The 25,508-nt window shown below is 40.5% G+C and overlaps 1 protein-coding gene across 5 annotated transcripts in view; it reads left to right on the top strand.

The window, feature by feature from the left end:
• The window catches only part of LOC140518617 (rho GTPase-activating protein 7-like), a 127,941-nt gene extending 103,018 nt beyond the window's left edge, over positions 1 to 24,923 (top strand). For all 5 annotated transcript variants that reach the window (XM_072630926.1, XM_072630925.1, XM_072630927.1 and 2 more), the window contains 9 exons: positions 1,062 to 1,232; positions 1,945 to 2,104; positions 3,217 to 3,415; positions 12,669 to 12,894; positions 17,252 to 17,366; positions 19,127 to 19,318; positions 19,819 to 20,036; positions 22,021 to 22,194; positions 24,313 to 24,923. In XM_072630926.1, coding sequence (XP_072487027.1) covers positions 1,062 to 1,232; positions 1,945 to 2,104; positions 3,217 to 3,415; positions 12,669 to 12,894; positions 17,252 to 17,366; positions 19,127 to 19,318; positions 19,819 to 20,036; positions 22,021 to 22,194; positions 24,313 to 24,427 — 1,570 coding nt within the window. In that variant the 3' untranslated portion in view covers positions 24,428 to 24,923. The remainder of the gene's footprint in view (positions 1 to 1,061; positions 1,233 to 1,944; positions 2,105 to 3,216; positions 3,416 to 12,668; positions 12,895 to 17,251; positions 17,367 to 19,126; positions 19,319 to 19,818; positions 20,037 to 22,020; positions 22,195 to 24,312) is intronic.
• Positions 24,924 to 25,508: the final 585 nt, after the last annotated feature.

The following is a 25,508-nucleotide window of genomic DNA, read 5'->3' as shown; positions in this document are numbered from 1 at the left end:
AAAATAGAATCAGATTTATGAAAATATGGCTTAGATATTGTTTTTTTTAGGATACATAATGAAAAGAACACTTGAAAATCTCTTAAAATCTTCATTTCTGTCCTAACTGTGACTTTGGACAAGTCACTTAATCTCATAAGAAAGATCTATAAAATGAGAGGGTTAGACCAGGGGATCTCTCAGTCCATTATCATAGTCTAGAGCTAAAGCTCTAGCTTCCTAATCTGTCTTTTGTGTGAGTCAAGGTACAATTGTATACACTAGCCATAAAAATATAGCTCTTGTTGCTGCCAAAGACAGACATTTGGAGGGTGTGATACAGGGTGGAAAAACCTAGGTAATTTGCTGCCTAAAGATCTGAGGGTTAGTTCTTACTCTTACTTATGCCATATGGTGTGGGGCAAGTTCCTTTACTTTTCTGAGTCTCAGTGGCTTCATCTGTATAAAGAAGTGGTTCAACTAGATGATCTCCACCATCCCTAGTCACTAATTTAAATCTAGCTATTTAGATAGCATAACTGTCATTTGTTGTGATTATAGGTTGGATGGGACCATCCACAGAAATGACACTAAGCTTAGGGTCTTCTAAGTGTATAGCTGTTTACCAAGCCAATCGTTGGCTCACACACTGTAGACTGATAGCAGGTAATTTAATTGGAATATTAATCATGTTGTGAAAAGAATAAAAATGCCTATATTTGTTTAAATTGAAATAACTTAAAAAAAAAAAAGATCTGAGGTCCCTCCCAGGTCTAAAAACTGTGGCCCCTAAGATACAGAACAGAGAATAGGAAAACAGCTTCAGCTTCCTATCTTTTAGGATAGAGTCTAGGGTTCTAAAGGAAGGAGGACAAAGAGAGGATAGGAAAGTCAATTTAAAAATCAGAATCCCAATTAGTCCTCTAGGGGTTTCTGGGCATAGCCTGGAAAGGAGAGTAGATGAGAGACTGATTCCCCTTCTCAAGGTTCTGGAAGCACTAAAGTAGAAAAAGGGCTGGGATACTAGTGGAAGGGGGCAAAATCTGGCCTGATCTCATCCCCTATCTCTCTTGGCTTTCTAGGCCCAGCAAATGGAACTGGTCAATGGAGGAAACAACTGATGTCACCAAGCCCTTCCTGCGGGTTGAAGAACAGTCAGCCATACAACTCAATTATTTAAAGAGTGTAGCTATGTTAAATCTCTCTGCCATCATGGAAAAACATCCTCTATCCAGCAAACAGGGATGGAACTGGTGAGATGCCAGAAGCTAGGGCTTTGGAAGGTGGAATGGGAGAGGTGACTGCCCAGTGTAGTCCCAAGCAGCTGGTGGCCTAGGGGGTAGTGCTGGGGTGGAGTCAGATACGAATTCAGATCTGGCCTCAGACACTTACTAGCTGTGTGACCCTGGACAAATCACTTAACATCTGTTTGTCTCCATTTCCTTAACCGTAAAATAGGGATAATAATAGCACCTACCTCCCAGGGTTGTTGTGATCAGATGGGATAATAATTATGAAGTGCTTAGCACATGATTGACTTATAATGATCACCATACAGATATTAGCTTATAATAATAAGCATTATTATAAATAATAAAAAAATATTATTATTAATCTAGGACCCTGGACATCCAGGTCATTCCATAGCTGCTGCACGGAGAAGTCTTCATAGGGCAGTTGATTTGTTCTATGTGAATCCTCTCTTACCCTAGCTTGGGACTTAGAGGAGATCAAGACCTCCTTCTTCTCAAAACTAGAGATAGAAAAAGCGTATGTGGCAAGGAAATGTCATCCATACCTTGGCTCATTCTCCTTAATTCTCCCCATTGGAGAGTTTAATCTGACTTGAAGATACTTATTCTGCTTCCTGCATAGTGAACACTTACCTAGTGTTCTGGGCCAAGTAAAGGCCAAGAATATGGGTCCATCTGGATTGTAATGGGAGGTTTTTGGCTTTGCTTTCAGGCCAGTTCCCAAGTTCATCAGAAAGAACAAGTACCCTGACTTTAAAGGCAAGAATGTGTTTGGAGTCCCACTACTACTAGTTGTGCAGAGGACAGGTCATCCACTCCCACCGGGCATTTTCCAAGCTATGGAGTATCTGAGGGCACAGTTCCTGGACCAGGTACCACTGTGTGTTTGAATCTGCCCTTAACTCTCTGGCATCATCCCCACTATCACCATCACTGATATCATTGACGTGATTATTCATTAATAATAATAATAAGTTACTAAATAATAACAAGTTACGTATACTTTGTGGTGCATTTCGCAGAAATGCACAGAAATATCTTCACTGTTCTCTGCCCAAGGGAAATGATTCAGGCCCTGCCTTTAAAAAACTGAGTCAAAGAAATAAAGATACACATTACAAAATAAAAAGACAATAAAAGCCATGCGTTAAATAAGTGTGCAAATTAAATAAATAAGTTCCTCATTTCTATCTACTCTAAGCAGAGGATATTGCAGGGCAAATACACAGTAATGGGGCCCAAGGATTAAGGATGGGTAGGGCTGAAGAGGAAATACAGCTTGAGCTGGTCATCTCTTTTCCTTCCCCACTAATGACCAACCCAACCATCTAGGCTTACGTTCTAATGATCATTGTGAGGGTCCCAACTCCTATAACTGTACACATACTGCAGTATTCCCCTGAAATACATACACAACCTAATTTGGTTACATATGAACTCATCCCAGACACTCAGCATACACAACCAGTTTATCCATCTAGACTTTCAGTATATGTATGTGTGTGTATACGTTTATACTCTGTACATGTGTGAGGCCAAAATGCATAACATACATGTATATGTATATATACACACACATGTGTATAAGCATATCCATATAAAAATCATATATTAATGAACATATTCACACACAGTTGCCTCATTTTCCTTATATATAAAATGAGCAGGTTGGACTAAGGTCCCTAAAAATTACTTTTTCCTAGGTTTCTAGGGAATCACAGGTCTCAATACTTACATATCCATAACCTACCTCCAGTCATACATACTTTTCCCATCCTGACCTTTTCACACATTTACAAATACATAATTTCTCTAACTCTGTTTGTTGGAAAGGGAAGTAATATTATTGGAAATATTAGGAAGTAATGTTAATATTTGGAGAGAAGAAAGAAGTGGGAAGGCTCACAACATCAGAGAACCTTGTGGGAACACCCAACTTTCTGTGTAACTGGTGTCCTCTGACTCCATGCTGGTCTCGTCCTAGGTTGGTTTGTTCAGGAAATCAGGGGTGAAGTCTCGGATCATGTCTCTCCGAGAGATGAATGAGGCCCAGCCAGGCCATGTGGATTATGAAGGCCACTCTGCCTTTGATGTAGCTGACATGGTGAAGCAGTATTTTCGTGACCTCCCTGAGCCCATCTTCACTACCAAGATCTGTGAATCCATCCTTCATATATATCAGTGTAAGTGTATGGGGAGATGGGTAGGGAAGAGACCTCTCCAACATTGTCACCCCATTCTTATTTAGTGTTGCCTATAGCTGACCTCTGGCAAAATTACAAAATGGACTCCAGTTTGTCTCTCTCCTCTATTCTCCACCTCTAGCTGTCCCCATCCCCTCTATAGAAGCTCAATCCTAATGTCCTCATACTCTCCTCTTCTCTTATCAAAACCTGCTGTTGGAGAAAAGTAAGTCATTAGTACTTTAGTGTGAATTTCAGGATGGCTTTCCTTCTCCCAAATGTTTTCATTGTAAATCTGGTCTCTCAGTAAGGCCCAAGAGATTCTGTCTCCTGTGACTAGACTTTTAAGGCTACAGGAAGGGGATGGGGCTGTCTTTGCTTCTAAATTCACAGTCTTCTATGGCATCCATCCTTCCATATCTACTGCCTTCATCATGAGGTGCGTATGGTAATCCTCACTGAACAAAGACTCACCTTTTCTTATTTTTCAACTTAAAATTTTTTATTGATGACTTTTGCTTTTTATGCCAGAATCTCTTCTTAATTAATCTCCTCTCCCAAAGAAAGTTTCCTTGTGACTGAACGTAGCATGTGGATGTGGAGTCCAACACATCTTTCTCTCTGTCTCTCTCTCCTTTCCACCCTTTCTCTCTCTTCTCCCTCTCTCCCTCCTAGTTCTCTCACCCCAGCCTGCCTTCCTACTGACAGGTTGGGAGAAAGGGAGTTCCTAGAGTCAGGGGCCGGCTGCAGCCATATAACCATATAGATACTCAAAACTCTTGATTTTAGGTGTTACAGCGTGGTTTGGAGAATATACACTCCTCCTCCTACTTATCAGTCTAGCTCCTGAGTCCTCATTGGGATGCTGCCCATTCACACAGAATCAACCACTATGAAACTATTAAATCATAACTCATAGAAATTGAAAAGAGAGAAGGGAGCAAGCATTATTAATTTATTATATTATTATTAAAAGTAGGGGAAAGGCACCTACTATGTACTAGTCCCTGTGCTAAGTGCTTTAGAAATATTATTTCATATTTTCTTACAACAACCTTATGAGAAAGTAGGTGCTATTATTATCATGCCCATGTTATAGCTAAGGAAACTGAGGCAAAGGTTAAGAGACTTACCCAGGAACACGCAGATAGTATCTGAAGTCACATTTGAACTCAGGTCTTCCTACTTCCATGTCTAATGTTCCAGCCACTGCAGCACTTAGTTGCCTCAAGAATAATATATTTATTTATCAGATGGCAAATGCAAAAATAATCAATTATTATAGTTTTTCAGTAGAAGGCAAAAGTAGGAATAATCAAGACATGACAGTCCACTCATAAACCTGGATCCCATTCTCCCAGCAATGCAGCAGTATCTGTGAAAGTGAGTGGGATACACACTTAACAGAAACCTAACAAGGGAGGCAGAAGTGTGGGGAAACCCCCCAGGGTAACTCATGACTCTGGACTAGAGGCCTTGATGTATTTGATGCCTTAGGGAATAATCTTCTCCACAGGAAGCTGTTCCTCTTCTGGTATATACCTTTCTTCTGCTGACAAGTTCCTTGTAGCCACTTTTTGTGGGGCACTAAAATATGTGTTATGCTCTTTTAGCGAAAAGCAGTTACCTTAAGCAAAGCTCCTTATGTCTACAAATAGCAGAGGATTCTGCTTTGTCCAGTTGGCTCTCAACAAAGATAGGTCTCTTTTCACAGCAAAGTAGACCCAAAGCCTGTCTTTCTCCCTTCTTACTTCTCTCAAATCAGAGAGGGCAATAAAGGGCAATCAAGTATCCCTGAGTGATTCCCCTTTTTTTTATGCTTTAGATAATGCCAGACAGGAATAACGGCTCTGGGCAGAGCAACAGGACTTGGTCCTCCTCCAGTGAGCACAAGACCTCATAGCTGACCCACCCTTTTTCTAGCTCATCATCTAATCCAAGCTTCTCTTCCAGTTGTCAAGCTCCCATCAGAGTAGTTTGAAAAGTTAGCTGGCTGAGCTGGAAATCTTCTGTATCTTTTGTCCCTTGCTTCTTGGTGACTCTTCCTGCACTCAGCTTAATCTCCTGCTTTTTCTGTCTCTTTCTATAGCTTCTTCTCTGGCTTCTTCTATCGTCCAATGCCTCAAATCAGAGCCTCCTGGTGGTCAGTAACTCATCTTTACCTTATGAGGTAAAACTCAAGAAATCCACCTTTCTGTCAGGTATGAACCCAACAGTTCTTATGTAATCTTAGCATGATCCCTTGTTATTTGATCTGTGATTTTTTCATTATGACCTTCAAAACTCTAGACACATGCAAATGATCTGTGAGACCATAATGCCCTGCAGCCATCATTATACCAGCTATTCCTTTGCTTCAAACATTCAACTGAGAAGCAGTTTCTTTTTTTGGCATGCAGTAAAGTAAATCCTTGTCACAAATATGCATCATCAGGCAAACCAAATCCCCACATTGCTCATACCTAAAAAAAAGAAAGAAAAAAGCACCCTGAATCTATCACCTCTCTGTCAGGAAGTTTGTAACAACACGCTTCATCATTGGTCCTGTGGAATTTGTTTTTCTTCATACATTTGCTGTCACTATATAAGTTGTTTTCCTTTTCCTGGCTTTGCTCATTTTCCTCTGCATCTGTTCATACAGAGATTTCCAGGTTTCTCTGAAATAGTCCCTTTCATCATGAGACAGTGAGGCAGGATACTTATTAGCCCAGTGATCCTGAGCAAATCAGTTAACCTCTCTTTGGCAGTTTCTTTGACTGTAAAATGGGGATCATGATAGCACCCACTTCTGGTGGTTGTTGATGAGATAATATTTGCAATGTGCTTACTAGCAGACTGCCTAGGATATAGTAGGTGCTATGTAAATACTAGCTGTTATTATTTCTTACAGCACAATAGCATTTCATTATATTCCCATACCATCATTTGTTTAGTCATTTCCAATTGATGGGCATCTCCTTAGTTTTATATCTATAGATCCTTTTCCTATATCTTTGATCTCTTTGGGCCTAATAGTAGCAGTTCTGCTGGATCAAAGGGCATAGACAATGTGGAAAATTTCGGGGCATAGTTCCAAACTGCTTTTCAGAATGGCTGGATCAGCTCACAGCTCCACCCACCGGGCATAAATATATGGGTTTTCCCACAGCCTGAGGGGCAATTCTCTATTTGTGTCATTCAACATTTTATCTGAGAGGCTGTTTCTCCTCAGGCTGGTTTGATCAGTTTTCCTTGTATAGACTTTTTTTTTTTTTTTTTTGGCACCTCTCAGCAACCAAACTGTTCACATACAAAGGCAACAGTACCTTACATAATCCTCCAATGAATAACTTTCAGCCCTTTGCAAATAAAAAACTCTGGCTGGGAAGACAATATACAAACAGTATATGACCAAAAAAAGGCTTTACATTAGATCTTTATAGAGTAAATTTTTCTCATACAATGCAGGTTACTAAATGATGGTAGTAGAAGGATAGCTTAGAAGTGGCAATGGGGAGCAAGGAGTATTCCAACTCCCCCTACGCAAGTATAGTAAATCAACTGATGTTACTTAAATATTCACATCAAAATTATGGCACAGAAAATGGTCTGATTCATGTGAAGAAAATATAGTGAAAAATTGTTTATTAAAACACAAACAATTAAGCCAAACCATCGGACATTAACAATCCTGTTTTATAGGTTGTGCAACATTCTGTGCCTGTAGGTCCCATCTCAATCTTTTCATGGGCAAAGTCTTTAGGGTTCCTTGTTGTGTCAAGCAAGCTCTATAATGATGAAGCCTGGGGTGAAGAAAGAGGGCTTTCTATACCTTGATTCTCCCCACCTCCACATTTAGGGTTTTCTTTTATTGTAGGACCAGAGATCTAAATTTGGAAGGGATTTGGCTCTTAGGGGTCATCTGTTTGAATTCACTCATTCATTTTTTAAAAAATTGTTATGAATTAGAAAACAATTTCCATACACAAAGAAGGCAAGAAATATAGGAGTTATATATGAAACCATAATCTACTACATATATCTTGTTCCTTTTAATAAGGATTAAATTATAAAAATAATAAAATAATAATTGAATATGTTAGTACTAACATTTCTCTGTCTGTGTCTGCTTCTGAGCTATCCTCCAGTGCATTTTTTATAGATATGGAATGTGAGGTCCTGAGAGGTTAATTGACTTTCCCAATATAACAGATGTAGTGTCAGAAGCTGGATTTGAACACAGTTCCTTTGACCTGAGAGGCACTGCTACTTCTACAATACCAACTTGCCTCCTTATTAGTATTTTCAACACTGAGGGATGGAATTAGTGAACATATAGAGGGAAGTTAGCTTTTGATTATCCATTCTAATGGAGAGAAATGTTGTGTAATCCAAAAATCATTCCTTCTGTGTCTGACTTGAGGAAGGAGAATTGAGGAATTTTATGCAGCAATTTTACTGATCCTGATTGTGCCTGATTAAAGATTGGCTGAGAAACAGTTTGTCCTCTCTGAGCATACACTGTCTAGTAATGGAGGAAGGTAGGACTGAAACATAAGTAGGATTAGAGCCTGGTTGTGAATAATGCCCACATGGATAATTAGTTGTAGTCACTTCCCATTTTAGTCAGAGAAAAGGCTCTTTTTGGCTTCTTTCCTTCCAGACACTTCAGGTGCCATCTAAACTTTTTCTTTGACTTCAATATATTTCTTCTCTTAGAGAAAACCTAGGAGAGTGCAGATGGAAAGGTCAGTGAAGATTCCCATTTTGTTTCAGTGGGGTTTAGGAGAAAGAGGAAGAATGTGAAGGAGAGGAGGGCTAGGACCAATTAGGGAAGACCTAAAGAAGAGGAGGGGACCTGTTCTTGTCTCTCAGAGATAGTAACAAACACTGTGTGGGGCCAGGACATAAGGTAGGGTGTGGAGTGTGATAGAACTAGGGGTGAAGGGGAAATGATATGGTGAGAATTATCATTCTTTTTCAGAGATTCTGATTTTTTAAAAATAACATAATGATTTTTAATACATCACCTACATCTCCCAGAATATGGCTTCCTTTCCCTTTCCCAGAGGACCATCTATTATAATAAAGAACAAAAAAAGAGAGGAATGGAAAAAGTCAACAAACATTTAAAAAGTATTTACTATGTGCTAAGGAGTATTCTAAAGACCAGAGATAGAAACAAAGGCAAAAAATGGTACCTGCCTTCAAGGAACTCAAATTGCAATGGGTAACACAAGATGTAAATAAATAAATGTGTGTGTATAGTTATTAGTTATTATTGATTATACAGTTATACACAGTATATGATGTGTGTATATATTATATATATGTGTGTATATATATATGTACATATATATATATATATGATATATTTAGATATCTCAGGTAATGTCAGAGAGATGACACTGGCATTGGGACTGAAAAAGAGGGAGGGAAAGGTCCACCAAAGGGGCCAGGGAAGCGCATTAGTGGAGTTGATGAGTTGGGAGAGCAATCCAGGCAGGGGGCACAGCCAGTGAAAAGATATGGATTTGTAAGAAAACAGTAAGTGGGCCAGTGCCACTCGATCTTGGAGCATGCAGAGAGGAGGGAAGTGTAGCAAGACTGGAAAAGTAGGAAGGGACCAGGTTGTGAAGAGGTTTAAATATAAAACTGAAGACTTTATATTTGATCATGGAGGTAATAGGGAACCACTGGTGTTGCAGAAAGGGAGGAGGAAGGGAAGAAGGAAAAGTAACATGGACTGCCTTGGGCTTTAGCAAAAACTATTTTGGCAGTGGAGTGGAAGGCAGTCTAGAGGCAGGGAGACCAAGCAGAAGGCAATTGTAAAAGTCTAGATGAGAGGGAACAAGGGTCCACACTGAAGTGGTGGTTATGTAGGGGACGTAGATAAGAAATGCTCTGAAAGTAAAAACAAAATTTGGCAACAGATTGGAGTATGGGATGAGTTTGAGTGAGAAATTGAGTGACACTAAGGACACAAAAGTGAGTGATTGGGAACAGGGTGGTGCCCTTGGCCATAACAGAAGAGTTGGGAAGGGGGAGGGTTTGAGGAAAAGACAGTGAGTTCTGTTTTGGACATGCTGAGTTAGAGATGTCCAATAGGCAGCTGGTGTGATGCTGGAGCCCCAGAGGGGCTGGCTGGGCTGGCTATATAGATCAGAGAATCACCTGTATAAAGATAATCAAATCAATGAGAACTGGTGAGCTCCTCAAGTAAGATATTATAGAAGAAGAAGAAAATAAGTTCCAGGGCAGAGTCTTGGGGGACACCCAGGTTTAGTAGGCATGACCTGGAATAAAACAATAGATAAGACTGAGAAGTAGCAGTCACTTGAGTAGGAGAAAAATCTGGAGAGAGAAGTCTCATGAAAACCTAGGGAGGGGAGAGTATCTAAGAGAAATGGATCATTAACCATATCAAAGGCTGCAGAGGAGTCAAGGATAATTGAAAAAAAAGGCCATTATATTTGGCAATTAAGAGATCATTAGTAATGTAGGTCAGAGTAGTTTCAATAGATGAATGATGAAATCAGAAGCTGGAGAGAGATGAGGAAATGTAGGCAATTAGAACAGATGGTTTTCTCAAGGATTACCGAGAAACAGGGGAGGGGAAAAATATATTAATCATAAGTGGAGATAGTGGGATCAAGCAAAGTTTTTTTAACAATTGGGGAAACAGAGTCATATTTGTAAGTAGCATGGAAAGAACCAGTAGATAGAAAGAAATTGAAGATTAGAGAGAGAATGGGGATGCCCACGCAGGGAAGTCGGAGTACTTCTTACTCTCTACTGTTTCTTCAGACTCTCCCTTTGTGATTGCCCCTCAGCAACCTTGCCTTCTCTGAAGTGCTTTCTATCAAAACTTATGACCCAATTCAGATCATGGCTGTTGTTCTTTCCCAGCCCCAAAGGTCATTCTCCCTCCTGTCTCGAGGAGTTCAGTACTGTCTTCCTCTCCTCCCTAACCCCTGGGGATTTCACCTTTCTTGCTGATGTTGCCTCAAAGACTCTAATCTCCTAGTTCTTTAGTTGTTTTTAAATCCCATGACCTATTGCAATGCACCCACAAGGATGGTCATACTAAATGCTATATGTGCCTCTAATCTGTGTAATTTAGCTGTCTGTATTTTTAGAGGATCATCGAATTCATGGTGTTAGTGTTTGAGAGAAAACCTCCACAATTCTTCCTTCTCAATCAACTTTCATCCCTTGTTTTCCCTGTTGTCTTCTTCTTTCTTCCCCTTCTCTCTTGTAGGGAGGGACAAACCTCCCCAAACCACAGCGTCACCTCAGTGTACAAAGCAATCCTTTTATACCTCCCTTATTGACTCACTACCCCACCACTCATGCCATAGCTTTTTTTAGACCTCTCATCCTTTCTCAAACTTCCCGTTGCTCCCCTCATACTGCACAAACATGCACGTGTCTCTTCAATTCTTAAAAAGTCCTCACTTGATCCAACCATCCCTGCTACCTATAATCAATCCAGTATCTCTCCTCCACTGCATTACTAGATTCCTTGAAGAAACCATCCATATTTGTACTTCCACTTCCTGTTCTCTCAGTCTCTTGTAAACTCCCTGAAGTCTGGCTTCTAACCTCAAGACTCAGTTGAAACTGCTCTCTCCTAAATCAGAATAATCTCCTAATTGCCAAATGTAATAGCCTTTTTCTCAATTGTCATGCATCTTGAACAGCACCCTTTGACACTATTAAAACCATGACCTCCAGACTGACACTTCTTCTGGTTCTCCTCCTACCTCACTGACTTCTTCTTCTCAGGTCTCCTTTGCTGGATCTTCCTCCAGGTGACTCCTACTAATTATGATTCTGGCCCCCAAAGGTCTGTCCTGGACCTTCTTCTCTTCTCCCTCTATACTATCTCCTTAGCAGTATCTGCTTCCATAGGCTCAGTTAGTATCTTTGTGTAGATGATTATGAGATCCTATTTATCCAGCCCTAATCTCTCTCCTAGGCTCCAGTATCACATCACCAAGTGCCTGTTGGATATCTTGAATGGGATATCCCATAGGCATCTCAAACTTAGCATGTCCAAAACAGAACTCATTATTTTCCCTCAAATTCTCCCCTCTTCCAAATATCCTTATTACTGTTGAGGGCACAACCATCTTTTTAATCTTGCAACATGAGTCATTCTTAAACTCTCACTCAAATTCACCTCATGCATCTACTACATTGTTAAATCTTACAACATTTCTTGTATATGACCACTTATCCATACTTAAATAATTCCCACCCTAGGAAGACACTCATATGTGTGGACTGTTGTATTAGCTTTCTGGATGGTCTCTCTGCCTCAAGTCTCTTCCTCCTGTATTTCATACTCCACCGAGCAGCCTAAGTGATATTCTTGAAATTCAGGCCCGATCGTGTCCCATACTCTGCCCACCCCCACCCCCTTTCAATAAACTTCAGTGGCTCTCTATTACCTCCATGATCAAATATAGAGTTCTCTGGTATCTAAAGCTATTTACAACCTAACCCCTTTTCTTTACCTTTCCACTCTTCTTAAACTTTACTACTTTTTACATACTCTTATGATCAAGTGATACCATCATCCTATTTGGTGTGTCTTACACATGACTCCATCTCCCAAGTCCCAAGTGCCTTTTCACTGGCTGCCCCCATGCCTGACATATTCTCCCTCTTCACTCAGGCTTTCTGTATTCCCTCATGACTTCTCTCAGATCCCACCTTCTTTAAAAGACCTTCCCTGTATCTCCCTTCCATCTGCCCTGTGTATATCTTGTATGTACATAGTAATTTGAATGTTATTTTCCCCAGTAGGATGTGAGAACCTTGAGGGCAGACGCCATGTGTTTGCCTCTCTTCACATCCCTAGTCCTTAGTCTAGTGTCTGGCACGTAGGAAGCACTTAATAAACGCTTGGTGACTCATTTACCCTAACCGATAATGGGCAGCAGAGGATTAGAGGAAGCTGGGCTAGGACTCAAGTTCTGCCAGTCTTCATCATGCCATAATCACTAGGCAGATTTGGTAGCTCAATAAGCAATCCCACAAAGTCTTCATGGTAAAAGGTATAAGGTCTTTTGCCAAGCTGAGTGTGGTAGGTTCTGCGTATCCCAGGAACCAATGTGTAGCAGGCTTGAGGGCCAGAGACACGGGCCTGTGATGTTAAGGAAGAAATCAAATGGTGTAAAGAATCGTTCACTCCAGACAGGCACACCTTCTGACCACTGATTTTTCTTGTTCCCTCCACACAGTCTGTTCTCTCTTTCCCTTCCAGATCTGCCTAAGGAAGAACAGTTTAATGCTGTACAAGCTGCCATTCTCCTGCTTCCAGATGAAAACCGAGAAGCCTTGATTATCCTTCTCTTCTTTCTCCGAGATGTTGTGAGCTTTGTGGAGGAGAACCAGATGACTCCCACCAACATTGCTGTCTGCCTCGCCCCATCCCTTTTCCATCTCACTTCACTCACTTCCTTCCGGCCAGATAATCCCACGTCTTCCAGGTATTCCTGTCACCTGGTAAATTCCTATACTCCCCTTCCTTTTCTTGGCACAAATAAAAGAATTGTAGGCTAGGTAATCTTCTGTTAATGAACCAAGAGACTCCAAATCAGACAGTGGGCCCCAAAAGAAATCAGACAGAGGGCCTCAATTCAGCTGGCTGAAGTAGTTTGGTATTCATTGGGAAAGCTTGATGTATCTCTCTACCAGAAGCACAGTAATGTTCTCTCAGCCTTTATGGACCTTATGGGAGTGCATGGGGCTGGGAGTGGCATGGAAAGGGGCAAAAATGGAGTTCTTTCAGGAAGGATCCAAAAGAATTTCAACAGGCTAGAAAAAGAGACAGTCAAGAAGATGAGATTTAATAGGCATCAATGTAAGGCCCCACAATTGGGTTCACGGAATTAGTAATCAATTGTATAAAGCACAAGATAGGTGAGGCATAGCTAGATAACAATGCCTGTGAAAAAGACCTGGCTAATTTTTAGTAGATTGTAAGCTCCAAATGAGTCAATAGTGTAATGTGATAGCCTAAAGGCTTTATGTGTTCTTAGGCTAAGAAATGTCTAGAAGAAGGTAAGTAGTAGTACATCTATACTACCTTAGTCTGATGACATCATGATTGTTGTCTTTAGTTTCAGGCAAGACATTTTAGTTCTTAGGTTGGAGTCTATCCAGAGGGGTATAGTCAGAAAAGTGAAGAGTCTGGAGGTCATACCAAATGATAATGGTTTAAAGAAACCATGGATGTTCATTCTTCAGAAGATGAACCCATAGGCTCATGGGTCGCATGATAGCTGTCTAAGAATTTGAAGGGCCCTGCTTAACTCTGGACATCAGGTCTAGAAGCCATAGGTAGAAGTTGTAGAAAAACATGTATAAGCTCAATGTAAGGAATAAGTTCCTACCAATTAAAGTTTCCCCTAGTTGAAATGGTCTGCCTTGGCAGGTAAATTGGTTTCCCTGTCCTAGAAAATTTGGGATAGAAGCTGGATTTATCAGGAATGTTAATTGTTCAGGGATGGGCTGAATCAGACTTCTCAGCCCTTCCTAATGTTAAGATTTGATGGTTCTCTATAGCTGGAGGATTGGGACTGATAAATCTGGGGACAGGATTTATAAATTCTTCCAAAAAGACATTTTTCTTCTGCAAAAGAACTGTAGGTGATGAAAATTTGAAAAAACACATGTTTATAAGTTGTCCTATCTACCCAGACTTATAGAAACTATTTCTGAAAAGGAAAATGTAGCTCATTACCTTGATGGTTAACGTCCATGCTATTTACCTGGAAGGAGAAAAGGAGGAGACATAGGAACAGGAGAAAGGAGTTATGATGTAATGAAAAGAACACTGACCTGGGAGTCAGAGAGCTGAATTCTAAATATAGCTAGGCCATGAATACTACCACACTAAGTGACCTTGGATAAGTTTCTCACTCTCTTTGGACCTCAAAATGAGATGCATGGACCAGATGATCCTTCCAGCCTTGGGGCGCCTAGATATGGACAGGTCATCCAGAGAAGTTTTTTATCTAGTCTGTCTACATAGAAGGCTGCCTGTCTGCTGCTGGAAGAGACTCTAAGAGTAGATGATCCATGTACACTGAGTACCACTGTTGGTCAGAACTACAGTATAGCTTTGGAGGGGACCGCAGCAGAGAATAAAAAGGTTCTGATGGAGTAGATTTGTCAAAACAAAGAACAACTTCCCTGAAGGAATGACATTTTTTATATTATCTGTCCTTTTGGTCTTCTTTCATCATTTTTTTTTAAATATCTAATTGAGTGAAACTTTCAGCTCTCCTGGGGCAGGGACTTGGTCTGTACTACTCTTTATTACATACTCATGATAATCTGTTATGTTGTGCGGTATCTTATAAAGCACTTATCTTCAAAGCATTTAGGATTCATGGAAAAACATAACTTCCTGGATTTGAGCCTTACAAGAATCATGGGATAAACCCAGGGCAGTTATGAAACTGAAGCAGAAAGAGGAAGTGAGTTATCCACAATCATGTAGCCAACTAGCATGAGAGTGGCTGTAGAAACTGGGTAGCTTTTTGGGGATATGGGGCAAACTAAAACTTTGAAAAGCATCTCTTGTGTTCTAAGTCTCCACTACTGTTCTCTTCTGATGCTTCATCACAGCCTGGAGGTGATCCTTGGTTCTTGAGGGCTACAGTAATAAGAGAGCAAGTTCTGTCAGATTCTATCAGACTGGAAAGACTTCAAGTATAGGCCATTGATCCACTATTGGTCTGTTGTAGGAGGTTCTGCTTAGCTAAACTTGGAAAAGCTTATAACCAGGGACTTAGCCCCATCATTAGATGATGTTTTGTTTGTTTGTTTTTTTTTTTTACTATCACAGCAACTCACAAAAGTGTTAACTATGGAAGACAGAAGGAGCTGTCATCTTGACTGATGAAGGGGAAACTCCAAAAAGCAAAAGCATATATCTTTTTAAGTATTTATAGGGAAGCAATAGGCATGACACTATTGCTGGAGATGGCTTAATAGGGTCACAGATAGGAGAGAAGGAGAAGATACAATCACTGTATCTTCTTATAAGGAACTTACAGAAATATATGGTACTGAGAAAACAATAAAACGATGAACTTTGTGATGTCAAGGGCCAGTTTGTGGTATAAACACTAAGTACTGTAAGAGTTTTTAGGAAAGGTGTCATCATGGAGGGTAGGAAGAGACAAGCTCTGTAAGGAAAGTTGGCCTTAGACTAGCCTTGAAGAATGTTGGACTTAGATGGCTAGAAAGAAGTCTGCCTCTAATACTTACTACCTGTGTGACCTTGAGCAATTCATTCATGCTCTCTGGGTCTCAGTATTTTTGCAAGATAAAGGGGTTGCCATAGAAGCTCTCTGAGGTCTCTTCCAGCTGTGATCCCAGACTTGAGGTGAGTTGTCGGTGGAGAGTCCATCACAGGTATCATGGAGAGTGAGGGCAATTGAAGAGAGGCCCAAAAGAACTGGAGGCACCGGAGAGGTGTGTGATGTGTCCGAGTAAGGTTTGGAAGAAATCAGAAAGGGCTTAAGACAAAGGACAGGACAGAGTAAGATGTTCCAGGTAGTGGCAAAGAAATAATGCTGGGGAAAAGAGAAAGCTAGTCTGTATTTTTTCATCCCACTTTCTGCCCCCTCCCAATAGATCATGCTTTTGACTTCCCTGAAGGGAAAGGGTCAGACACAAGCAAAATACTAAGAAAGAGGCAGAAAGTCTGGCAGTCATCCTGGTGTAGAATTTGGGCCAGGAATGAGGGAGTAGCTAGGCCAGTGGGGAAGAAGGAGTATATAGGAATTGGAACTTGGATTGTTTTTATCCACATGCAACAGGAAGTGGCTTCAAATAGCGAGTGTTTTCTTTATCTTATTATAAAAGAAAGAGGCTTTGAACCTAACATTCAGATAAGTAGTTATTAATGTTGACTTTGGGATTCAAACTTCAAAGAGGCCCCCACCCTGGACCGGGGCTCTAGTGTGGAGTCTTTATCTGTAAAGGAGGTAGAAGAATGCTCCCAGATAATGTTATGGAAAGGAAATTTTGGTGATGTCACCGGAGAAAGGAAAGAGTGGAACCTGCTTAAGAATGAACAGGAATCCAATCTGGCAGCTTCCCGCCTTTGCCCTCACACACATTCTCTTTTGCCTCCACCGAGCCTGCTCAAAGAGAAGGCAGAACAAACCTTGTTCTTTGGAAAGAGAAATTAAGAGTCTGCATTTACGTGGGAAGAAAGGCTTATAAAATACCAGATGATTTCTTCATGTTCCTCTGGTCCCTGCCAATATCTATTGCCTTCATGTTCATGGGGTGAGAGCTCTAATGTGAGGCTCCTTCCAGTTCTAAAATGATAAGATTCTCTGGAGTGTTGGTATAGATCCTATTGTAGGCTGTGAGGTTGGGAGGCAGTGTGATACAATATGGGAAAGGTGCTAGATTAATAGTCATAGGCCCCAGGTTCAAATCTTATCTCTGTCACTATTTGTTTTGCCTTTAGTAAGTCACTATGAAATTTTGGGTTTTAAATTTCCTTATCTGTAAAATAAGGGGTATTAGATCACCACTAAGTCCCCTTCCAGTTCAAAATCTGTAATTTCATGGTCACTCTTCTCTGTTCCTCAACTTCCCTCGTTATGCCTGAGTTTCCTGTAAAAGTAAAGGCTTGGTGAACTGCAGTTAACTTCTGCGAGGGAAAATAATGGGATCTTTAAGCATTGCCTCCTTTTCTATACTGTTTCCCTCTATCCAGGGTAGTCAGACCAATAACAAGGCTCGAGGTAAGGGGTCAGTATGATGTCTGGTTTGGGGGTTTTCTAAAAGCCTCCACATTTTACTGTTTTCTCCCAGGTCCAGTCAGAGGAAATACAACGTGGGCAAACCTGATCAGAGAGACTTGAGCGAGAACCTGGCCGCCACACAGGGCCTAGCACACATGATAGTGGAATGCCATCAGCTCTTTCAGGTACAGCAGTAGGTTTTGTAGGAAAACCACCTTCAAGAACACTAAAACTATCCTTTTCCAGGTGCCACTCAGTCTAAGACAGTGTCCACCTTCAGAAAGCCTTGTTTGAGTGTACAGCTATCAGCAGCAGTGTGCTGAGTCTTGGACCAAGGCAGTGCTCCCTGAGCCCTGCCTCAAAGGCTGTACTGGACCTGGACTCAGATCATGAGACCAAGACCTGGCTGCAGACTTACTTTTGCAGCATAAGAAGAGCTGGTCCATTCCAGGGGTTGAGAGGAGAGAGGGCATGATTTCAGGGAAGCTCAGGGTGAGTGTGTACGTGTGCTTACAAGATGTGGTGTAGAGCAGGAGTGTCAAACTAAAATAGACCAGGAGTCATTGATCCACATACAAGGATCCTTGTGGACCACATATTAACTACATTTTATTATACTTTGATTTGGTTAAATATTTTCCAATTACATTTTAATCTGGCTCAGACTACACATGGCCTGGAGGCCCCACCTTGGTTTCACACCTTCAATGTCAAGGTATGGTTTGGAAATTTGGAAAACTAAGTCCTAGGTCCAGCTCCACTCTTCTCTTTCTCTGCAACTCTTTTAACCTCTTTTAAGTGGAATTAATAATATCTGTCCTATATCATGTCCTGGATTGTGCTTTACTGACTAGTTATTCTGTAATGTACTGAGCTTTTTAATCTAGTGACATAATACCCCTTCTTGGTCTGAGTCTGCCTGTGCCTTGTTCTTTTAGCTATGGGAGGCAATGACTGAGTCTATGGAACTCCATTTGAATGGGACCTTGATTAGCACCACAAAGATGCTCAACAGAGTCTCTTTAATAAAGATTAATTCATTCAACAAGTATTTATGAAGTGTTTTAAAGTAGAGTTGTGGAATAAGAATTCAATTTCACAGGTATTTTATAAATCAAGCCCTATGAGGAACACAGAGAGATGATGCAACTCCTGCCCTCTGGGATCTTCTGGTCCAGAGGGGGACAGACTTATAGGAATGAAAAAATCATAATACTGGTGTGGGGAATAGATATTTACATCAGAGGTGACTGTGGCTGCTTAGCCTGTGGTGTTATATGTCTTTCAGTTCACACCATTTTCCCCAGTAGTCTGTAAGTTCCCTTAGGATATGATCTTTATTTTATTCTTTGTATCACAAAGAAAAAGAACTTTATAAACACTTATCAAATGGATGAGAATGGTTGACAGGCTTCATGGAGCTTGGGTTGGACATTGAAAGATAAGTGAAGTTGGAATAAGCAAGAAGAACAGGACATCTCGATGTGGTGGAATGGCACAGAGATGGAATGGGTCCTTGAGGATCACACCTTCCACTCTCCTCTGGAGAAGCAGTCTGGGGGTGGGAAAGAATACCACACTGGGAAGTAGATGTGCGTTCCTGCCCTAGTTCTGCCAGCTAGCTTTGTGATCTCCACTGAGCTCCTTCACCTCCTGAGGCCCCGGAAGCCAGTTTTCTCATTGATAAAAGGCAACAGTAAGACTCACTTTGCCAGTTCATAGGGCTATGAGGACCAGATGACAATCTATGTGAAATAATTTTACAAATTACAAAACCTCATATGTAAATCTAACATTTTTTAGTTGGGGATCTATACTAAATAAATCTAAATAGCCAAGTACAATTTGAAATGTAAATAAAACAAGTGAGGGGGCAGATGGAAGAGTATGATGCTGGTGACAACAAAGCAGTGACCTTGCCCTTCCTTGACTTCACCCCATGCAGCTGCCCATGAGTTACTTGGAATCCAACAGGTGCCAGCAGCTCCCAGTCCCTGAAAAAAACCTGGTCAGTCACTCCGTGGTATTGAAATCTCTGGAGAAGTCCATTCAGGACCTGCTCCGAGATGCCAAGGACAAGTTCCGAACCTGGGCTAGCCGCTTTTGCCTGGAGAATGTGGAAGTGGCCAATAAAAAGGTAGGGTTTGCTCCAGTCTAAAGGTTGTCCTAAGTGGCTCAGAGGATCTTAAGAAATATTTCAGGATATTTGGAGTTTTGTGCTCTATCATTTCCTTGATCTTACATTTTCCTCTCTTCTGAAAGTAGTGGTGGGAAAGAGGAAGAAGGTGGAAGAATATTGGAGTGACAACAGACCTCCCCATGTTACAGTAGACAGCTATAATCTGGTGTTTCCAAGGGTCTTATGTCCTAATATCCCCCCTAGAAGGTACTCCAGGAAACACTGTTAACCTAGTCTGTAAAATGGAAGTACTACCCTCCTTACAATATTGTGAGAATCAGAAAGTACCTTATAATATATGGAGTACCATATAAATTTGAGTTTTTAAGTTGTGCATATGAACAAATTAGGTGACCTTAAAAGAAGAATAGTCAGTTTGAAGTTTGAAATTGTTAACTCTTGATTATGTGCCTTCAAAATCATCTTGTCTCTGTTTCCTCCCCCTGACCTACCCATAGGTGGAAGAAAAATCCCACTTACCACTTTGGAAAGCCTCCACTGACATCCATGCTGCCCCTCAAACTATCCTTCAGCGTGTGCTTAGAGCACAGCTGTCCTGGGACCACACTCTGCAGCAGGCTGTTGTCCTAGAGGTGCTGAATGAGGAGACTGATATTTATCACTACACAGTGAAAAGCATGACCCCACTCCCTGCCCAGGAATATGTGGTGCTAAGGTGAGGATCCATGAAGATAGCTTTGTTTACCCTTTCTTGCCCTGAGCTTGTTGTGGTGTGGACGAAGTTCATCAATCAGTCATTAAACATTCATTAAGTGTTGTGGGGGGAGGTGAGGTAAGGAATTAGGCATTGATTATGCGTAATATATGCCAAGTACAATGCTAAATGTGGGGAATACAAAGAAAGCTAAAAGATAGTGTTTATCCTTGATCTTTCTAATGGGGAGAGATCCAAATAACACAAGTTACCTAGAGGAAATAATCAAGAAAGGGAAGGCATTAGAATTAGTAAGGACCAGAAAAGATCCTATAAAAAGAGAGATTTTAACTGGGATTTGAAGGAAGCCAAGAGAAAGAGGTAAGAGCATTCCATGCATAAGGGACTGCTAGTGAAAAGGCCCAGCCAGGAGATGACTCTTATAGGAAGAACATCAAGGGGGCCAACTCACTGGACAGGAAGACTCTGAATGCCAAATAGAGGATTTTTTATTTGATCCTAGAAGTGATGGGGAGCCACTGGAGTTTGTTGAGTGAGGTGGTAACTATACTTTAGGAAGATTATTACATTGACAGGTGAGTGGGTGATGAACTAGAATTGGGGAGAGACTTGGGGCAGAGAGCTCAACCCACAGCCTACTGCAGCAGTCCAAGCATGAGGTGATGAGGGCTTGTAGCAGGGTGGTGTTGGATTGGAGGAGAGAAGAGGATTTATACAAGAGATCTTACTAAATTAAAATCAACAAGATTTCACAACAGATTGGCTGTAGGAGGTGAGAGTAAGCAAATGAGGATGACAGTTGTGAGGTGGAGTCACCCTCAGCAGTAATTGAGAAGTTTGGAGGGGCAAAGGGTTTGGGGGGAAAGACAAGTTCATTTTTGGATATGTTGAGTTTAAGACGTCTACAGCAATCAGTTCGAGATGTTCAATAGGTAGTTAAAGATATAAAACTAGAAGTTATCAGAGACATTAAGGCTGAATAAATGGAGTTGATATCACCAAATGAAACAGTACAATCCTGAGGAAGAAGAGAGCCCAGGACAGAGCCCTGTGGAACCCTGATGGATAGTGGAGATGACCCGAATAAAGCTCCAGCAAATAAGACTGAGAAGAAGTTAGATGGATAGGAACAGAATCAGGAAAACCTAGAGACAAAAAGAGTATCAAAAAAAAGAGGGTGATCAATCATGTCAAAGAGGGCAGAGAGGTCAGTAAAGATGAAGACTGAGAAATGGCCATTAGATTTGGCAACTGAGAGAGCATTAGTAATTTTGGAGCAAGCAGTTTTGACTGAATGATGAAGTTGAAAACCAGACTGTAAAGAAGAGAATGAGAAGAAAGATTGAGGCACATATTCAAGAAGTTTAGCCTTAACAGTCAGGAGATATATGGGACAATACTGGGAGGCTTTTCAGGATAGGGAGGCATGGGCATGTTTTAGATTTGGTCATAGAAAGCTGAAATCCAGAAGAGAAGGGAAGTGCTCTGTCAACGGCTGGACATAAGGACAAATTAAAAAGATTAGGACTCTTCAGTCTGGAAAAAGGCTTGATCCATGTCTATGAAATAATGAAAAGTACAGAAAGTAAAAGGATGGGGATAAATATTAGCTGCTGTTCACAGACTTTTGGAATACTAGAAGTAGGAGGCCTTCTTGAGTGAGACAAAAGTCTCACTTTACTGAGAAGGCAATAAACTTATGAAATTTATTATCCTGAAAGGTCCATTAGGCTTAAATATAACTAGTTAAATGTAAAATGAAGTTTATTTCATTTACATTAGATAGATAAAGGATTTTAAAGAGAAAGTTAACTTTTGATACAAGTGTGATGGAGTGTCCCCACAACCTATTCTTCTTAAATACCCCAGAATTCTTGACTGGACAAATGGAGCTGACATTTTTACTGTAGATACTTATAGTGCTTCTGTTTTCCTACACCCCAGGAGAGCTGGGAGCTCAAACTCTGCTTCTTTGTTCCTTTAGGACCTGGAAGTCATGCCCCCAGAGCAATAGCTATGTTATAGCTGCAACTTCTGTGTGGTGTGAAGTTGCTGAGTTGCATGGGGTCTTGGGAGAGGTCATCTTGTGCCAGTATCTGATTGAAATGGTAGGACCTGAAAAATCCCGAGTGACACATGTCTGCAGGAAAGATACCAGGTATGAATGGGACCTCTTGTCGTTAAAGCAGTACACCTGGAGGGTATTAGGGAATGAGATTTACTTAAATATATCCCTTTTCTTCCCTCTTGGCTTTGGAGACAGTTCTCCCCCAATCACTTTAGAGGGCTGCTGCAACATTCTGGTGTTCCTTAGTAAAGGGGAAGGAGCTTCGGTGAATTAGGTCTCTACTTCACTAAGTATGGACCATTAGCGATAGCAAACAATTATGTGTAGTGGGGTGAGGGCTCTAGGATCAGTTGAGTCTCATAACTAGAATACTTTTTTGCTTAAAGGAAATGCCAACTCTCAAAAGATAAATACCACAGAGATCTATTAAATACAGATATTAAAAAAAAACACTCCAGCTTCTGAAGAGTCTTTTTGCATTACAATCTAAAATATTTAGAGCATACCAGAGGAAAATACTAAGCGTAAAAAATTTTTAGCACTCATCTAGTTGGTATTTCCTCTCCTGACCTCACTATTATGGAAGGTATATGGAAGAAATTAGGGCCTATTTTTCTGAAGCTAAGGTTGTAATTTCTGATATTTATGAAGCATTGTTTGTTTAAAGGTCACTGGAGTATATAGGTTATAGAATTAGAACCTGAAGAGACCTAAGAGGTCAAATAAGTTCAGACCCGGTCCCCCCCCCCCCACATTTTATAGAGGAAGAAACACTGAGGTCCCATTGAGACAAAGGGACTTACCCAAGGTCTTGGATTTCAACGTGACGTTATCTTATTGCAATGCCAGCATTCTTTCCACTGTACCACAGATCAGATTATTGTGGATCAAAATCATTCTACAATTTAGAGATACTTTCTGTTGAGTGGCTCTCAGAGTTGACTGCGAACAGGGAATTTCATTAAGCATCTTCTTCCCCTAAGAATAAAAAAAAAAAAAAGGTCTGTGGCCTTCAAGTAACTTAGTTTTTACCCAAAGAAAAATTTTCTTAAATGAACAGGAATCAGGAGAAAGGTCTGGGTTTTAATTCTGCTTCTGCCACTCACTCACTGATAAGTTACTTTGGGCAAGTCAGTCATTCTCACTTGCTGGAGGACTTTTTTTTTTAAATCTGTAAAATGAATGGGAATGGATTATTGCTCAAAGTCACTTTCATTTTCTGACATTCAGTGACTTGTAAATAAGAATTTAGTAATTGGTCCCTAAAAACTTAAGGGCACTATGAGAGACAGAAAGATGAAGGTAGAGTACTTTCCTATCCTACTGAAGCTTACAGCATAGTAAAAGGATATAAAATCCACACTAAACTATAATTTTTTAAATATCTGTAAAATCTTAAGGAAATATGTGTCATCTGTAAGGATTTCAGGAAAGATTTAATGAAAGATGTAGCATTTGAGTGAGGATAACAGACAAATGGATAGGAAAGGAAAGTCATTTCAGGTACAGAGAATATTGTGATAAAAGGCAAGCCTGAGCATGAAGAGTAGGCCAGTTTGCCTGGCGTCTGGAAGGCTGTGTGAGATAAGGCCATAAAGGACAGGTGCCAGATTGTGGACAGCCTTGAATGCCAAGCTAAGGAGTTAGCATTTTATTCAGCAAGCAATGGAATGACAGAGTCCCTGTGATAGACTTCGAGAAGAAGGAATTAGAGGCAGAAGTTGATGGTAGAGCTAGTCTAAGGAGATTTTATCCAATCTTTCTTCCTCTTTTCCACTTAACCCCAAGACATGATGAGAACTTGTCAACTCATCTCCATTAGCTGGTACTCAACCCTCTAGGTCTTAGCATCCTTTGTAACCTGAGAAAATAGATTAAAAAATAACCCATTCAGGGAGGAGATAAAAACAGACTCATACTTAGGTAGATCAAGTAGCTGGATTTCACAGCTTCCCCAGTAAGTATTCAACTCAGTTTTTCTAATGAACCCTTTTTGGAGGGCTCCTCGGAATCAGGGTTAGCAACCCAGGGGACCAGGGTCACTAAATTTACCTGAGAAATAGGGCATCGCTTTACCAACATTTACACATAACTGCTATATCTCTTTGGTTCCTTCTCCTTTCCTATTCCTCAACTCTTTCTTCAGAGTTGGACTCCCCTTCACCATATTAATGCCTGTAACCTAATTTAATTCTTGTTGCTTTGCAGAGGGCGGACTTCTAAATGGTACAGGAATGTTTTCGGGCACATGTGTGCAGCTGAATTGCTCAGATTAAAAGACTCTTTTCAATCTTCGAATTCAGATGTCAATCCTAAAATCTGAAGCCAGAGGCTGTTTTTGAAGTGCAATTAATTGCTGTGCCCTCAGCCACATTTAAAAATATTCCGATAACGGAATGCTGTTTTTAAAACAACTGATAATCAAATCATGTCTAAAGGAATATAACTGTATAAGAAAAAACTGTTCTTGGAGAGACTCTTGATAGGAGGATATTAAAGGCCAAACTATTTATGTAAAAACCTGACCTTAACATCCCAGAAATAGTCAAAGTGATGATTTAAACCTATACTGTGCAGTAAGTTATTAAAAACTTGGTGATTACCTAGATTTGCTGATTATTTTTAATAATGTGAAGTTGTATAACTTTTTTTAAAAAAAGATTTGCACAAATTGCTGTAAATTTTTTTTAGCATGGATGGAGTAGACTGAAAAGCTTAAAGGGCATAATACATTTTAAGATGAGTTGTCTATAAGACTGTTAAATTGTTTTCATTTGTGGTATAACACACTGTTAATAATAAAGTTGTTGATAAATTGACAGTCACGTAAGAGTGTAGTACTTAAGAAAGGAAGGAAAATTGGAAGAAAGAAGAAAATTTTTGTTATGTCAGAAAACATATAAAAAGGATCTGCTGACACAAACTAGTAACTTCCAGTATGAGACCTGGGAAAGATCTTAGCTTAAAAAGGCCAAGAGATCCCACACTGCCTCTGGGACCAATGCCAGTCATCCTGATCTATGTCTTGCCACTGGACTCCAATGACTCTGGAGGAGAGAGTGAGGCTGATGACCTTGCACAGCTCTGTCTCACTTAAATCCAGTTCACTTGCAAGTAAAGACCTCACCTGCCCAATGTCATTGGTCCTCTCTGAGACCGAAAGTTGAACAACTGCAATAACTTCCAATGATAATTTGCCATAAAGCCAGTGAGATTAAAGGAGCATATCATCTACATGTGATTTGTATGATGGATAACAACGTCATCGATATATGACACAATATTCAAGTAAGAAATTATCATTGCTACTTTTAATGTAGCTATTGCATAACATGCTTTGTTTCATCAAAACCAATAAACTGGTGAAAGGAAGTCGGCCTGCACTGTATAATCAACATGATTTT

The sequence above is a fragment of the Notamacropus eugenii genome, chromosome 1, assembly GCF_028372415.1.
Source record: "Notamacropus eugenii isolate mMacEug1 chromosome 1, mMacEug1.pri_v2, whole genome shotgun sequence".
Classification (NCBI taxonomy): domain Eukaryota; kingdom Metazoa; phylum Chordata; class Mammalia; order Diprotodontia; family Macropodidae; genus Notamacropus; species Notamacropus eugenii.
The sequence above is the reverse complement of the archived record's forward strand: the minus strand, read 5'-3'. Positions and strand labels throughout refer to the sequence as shown.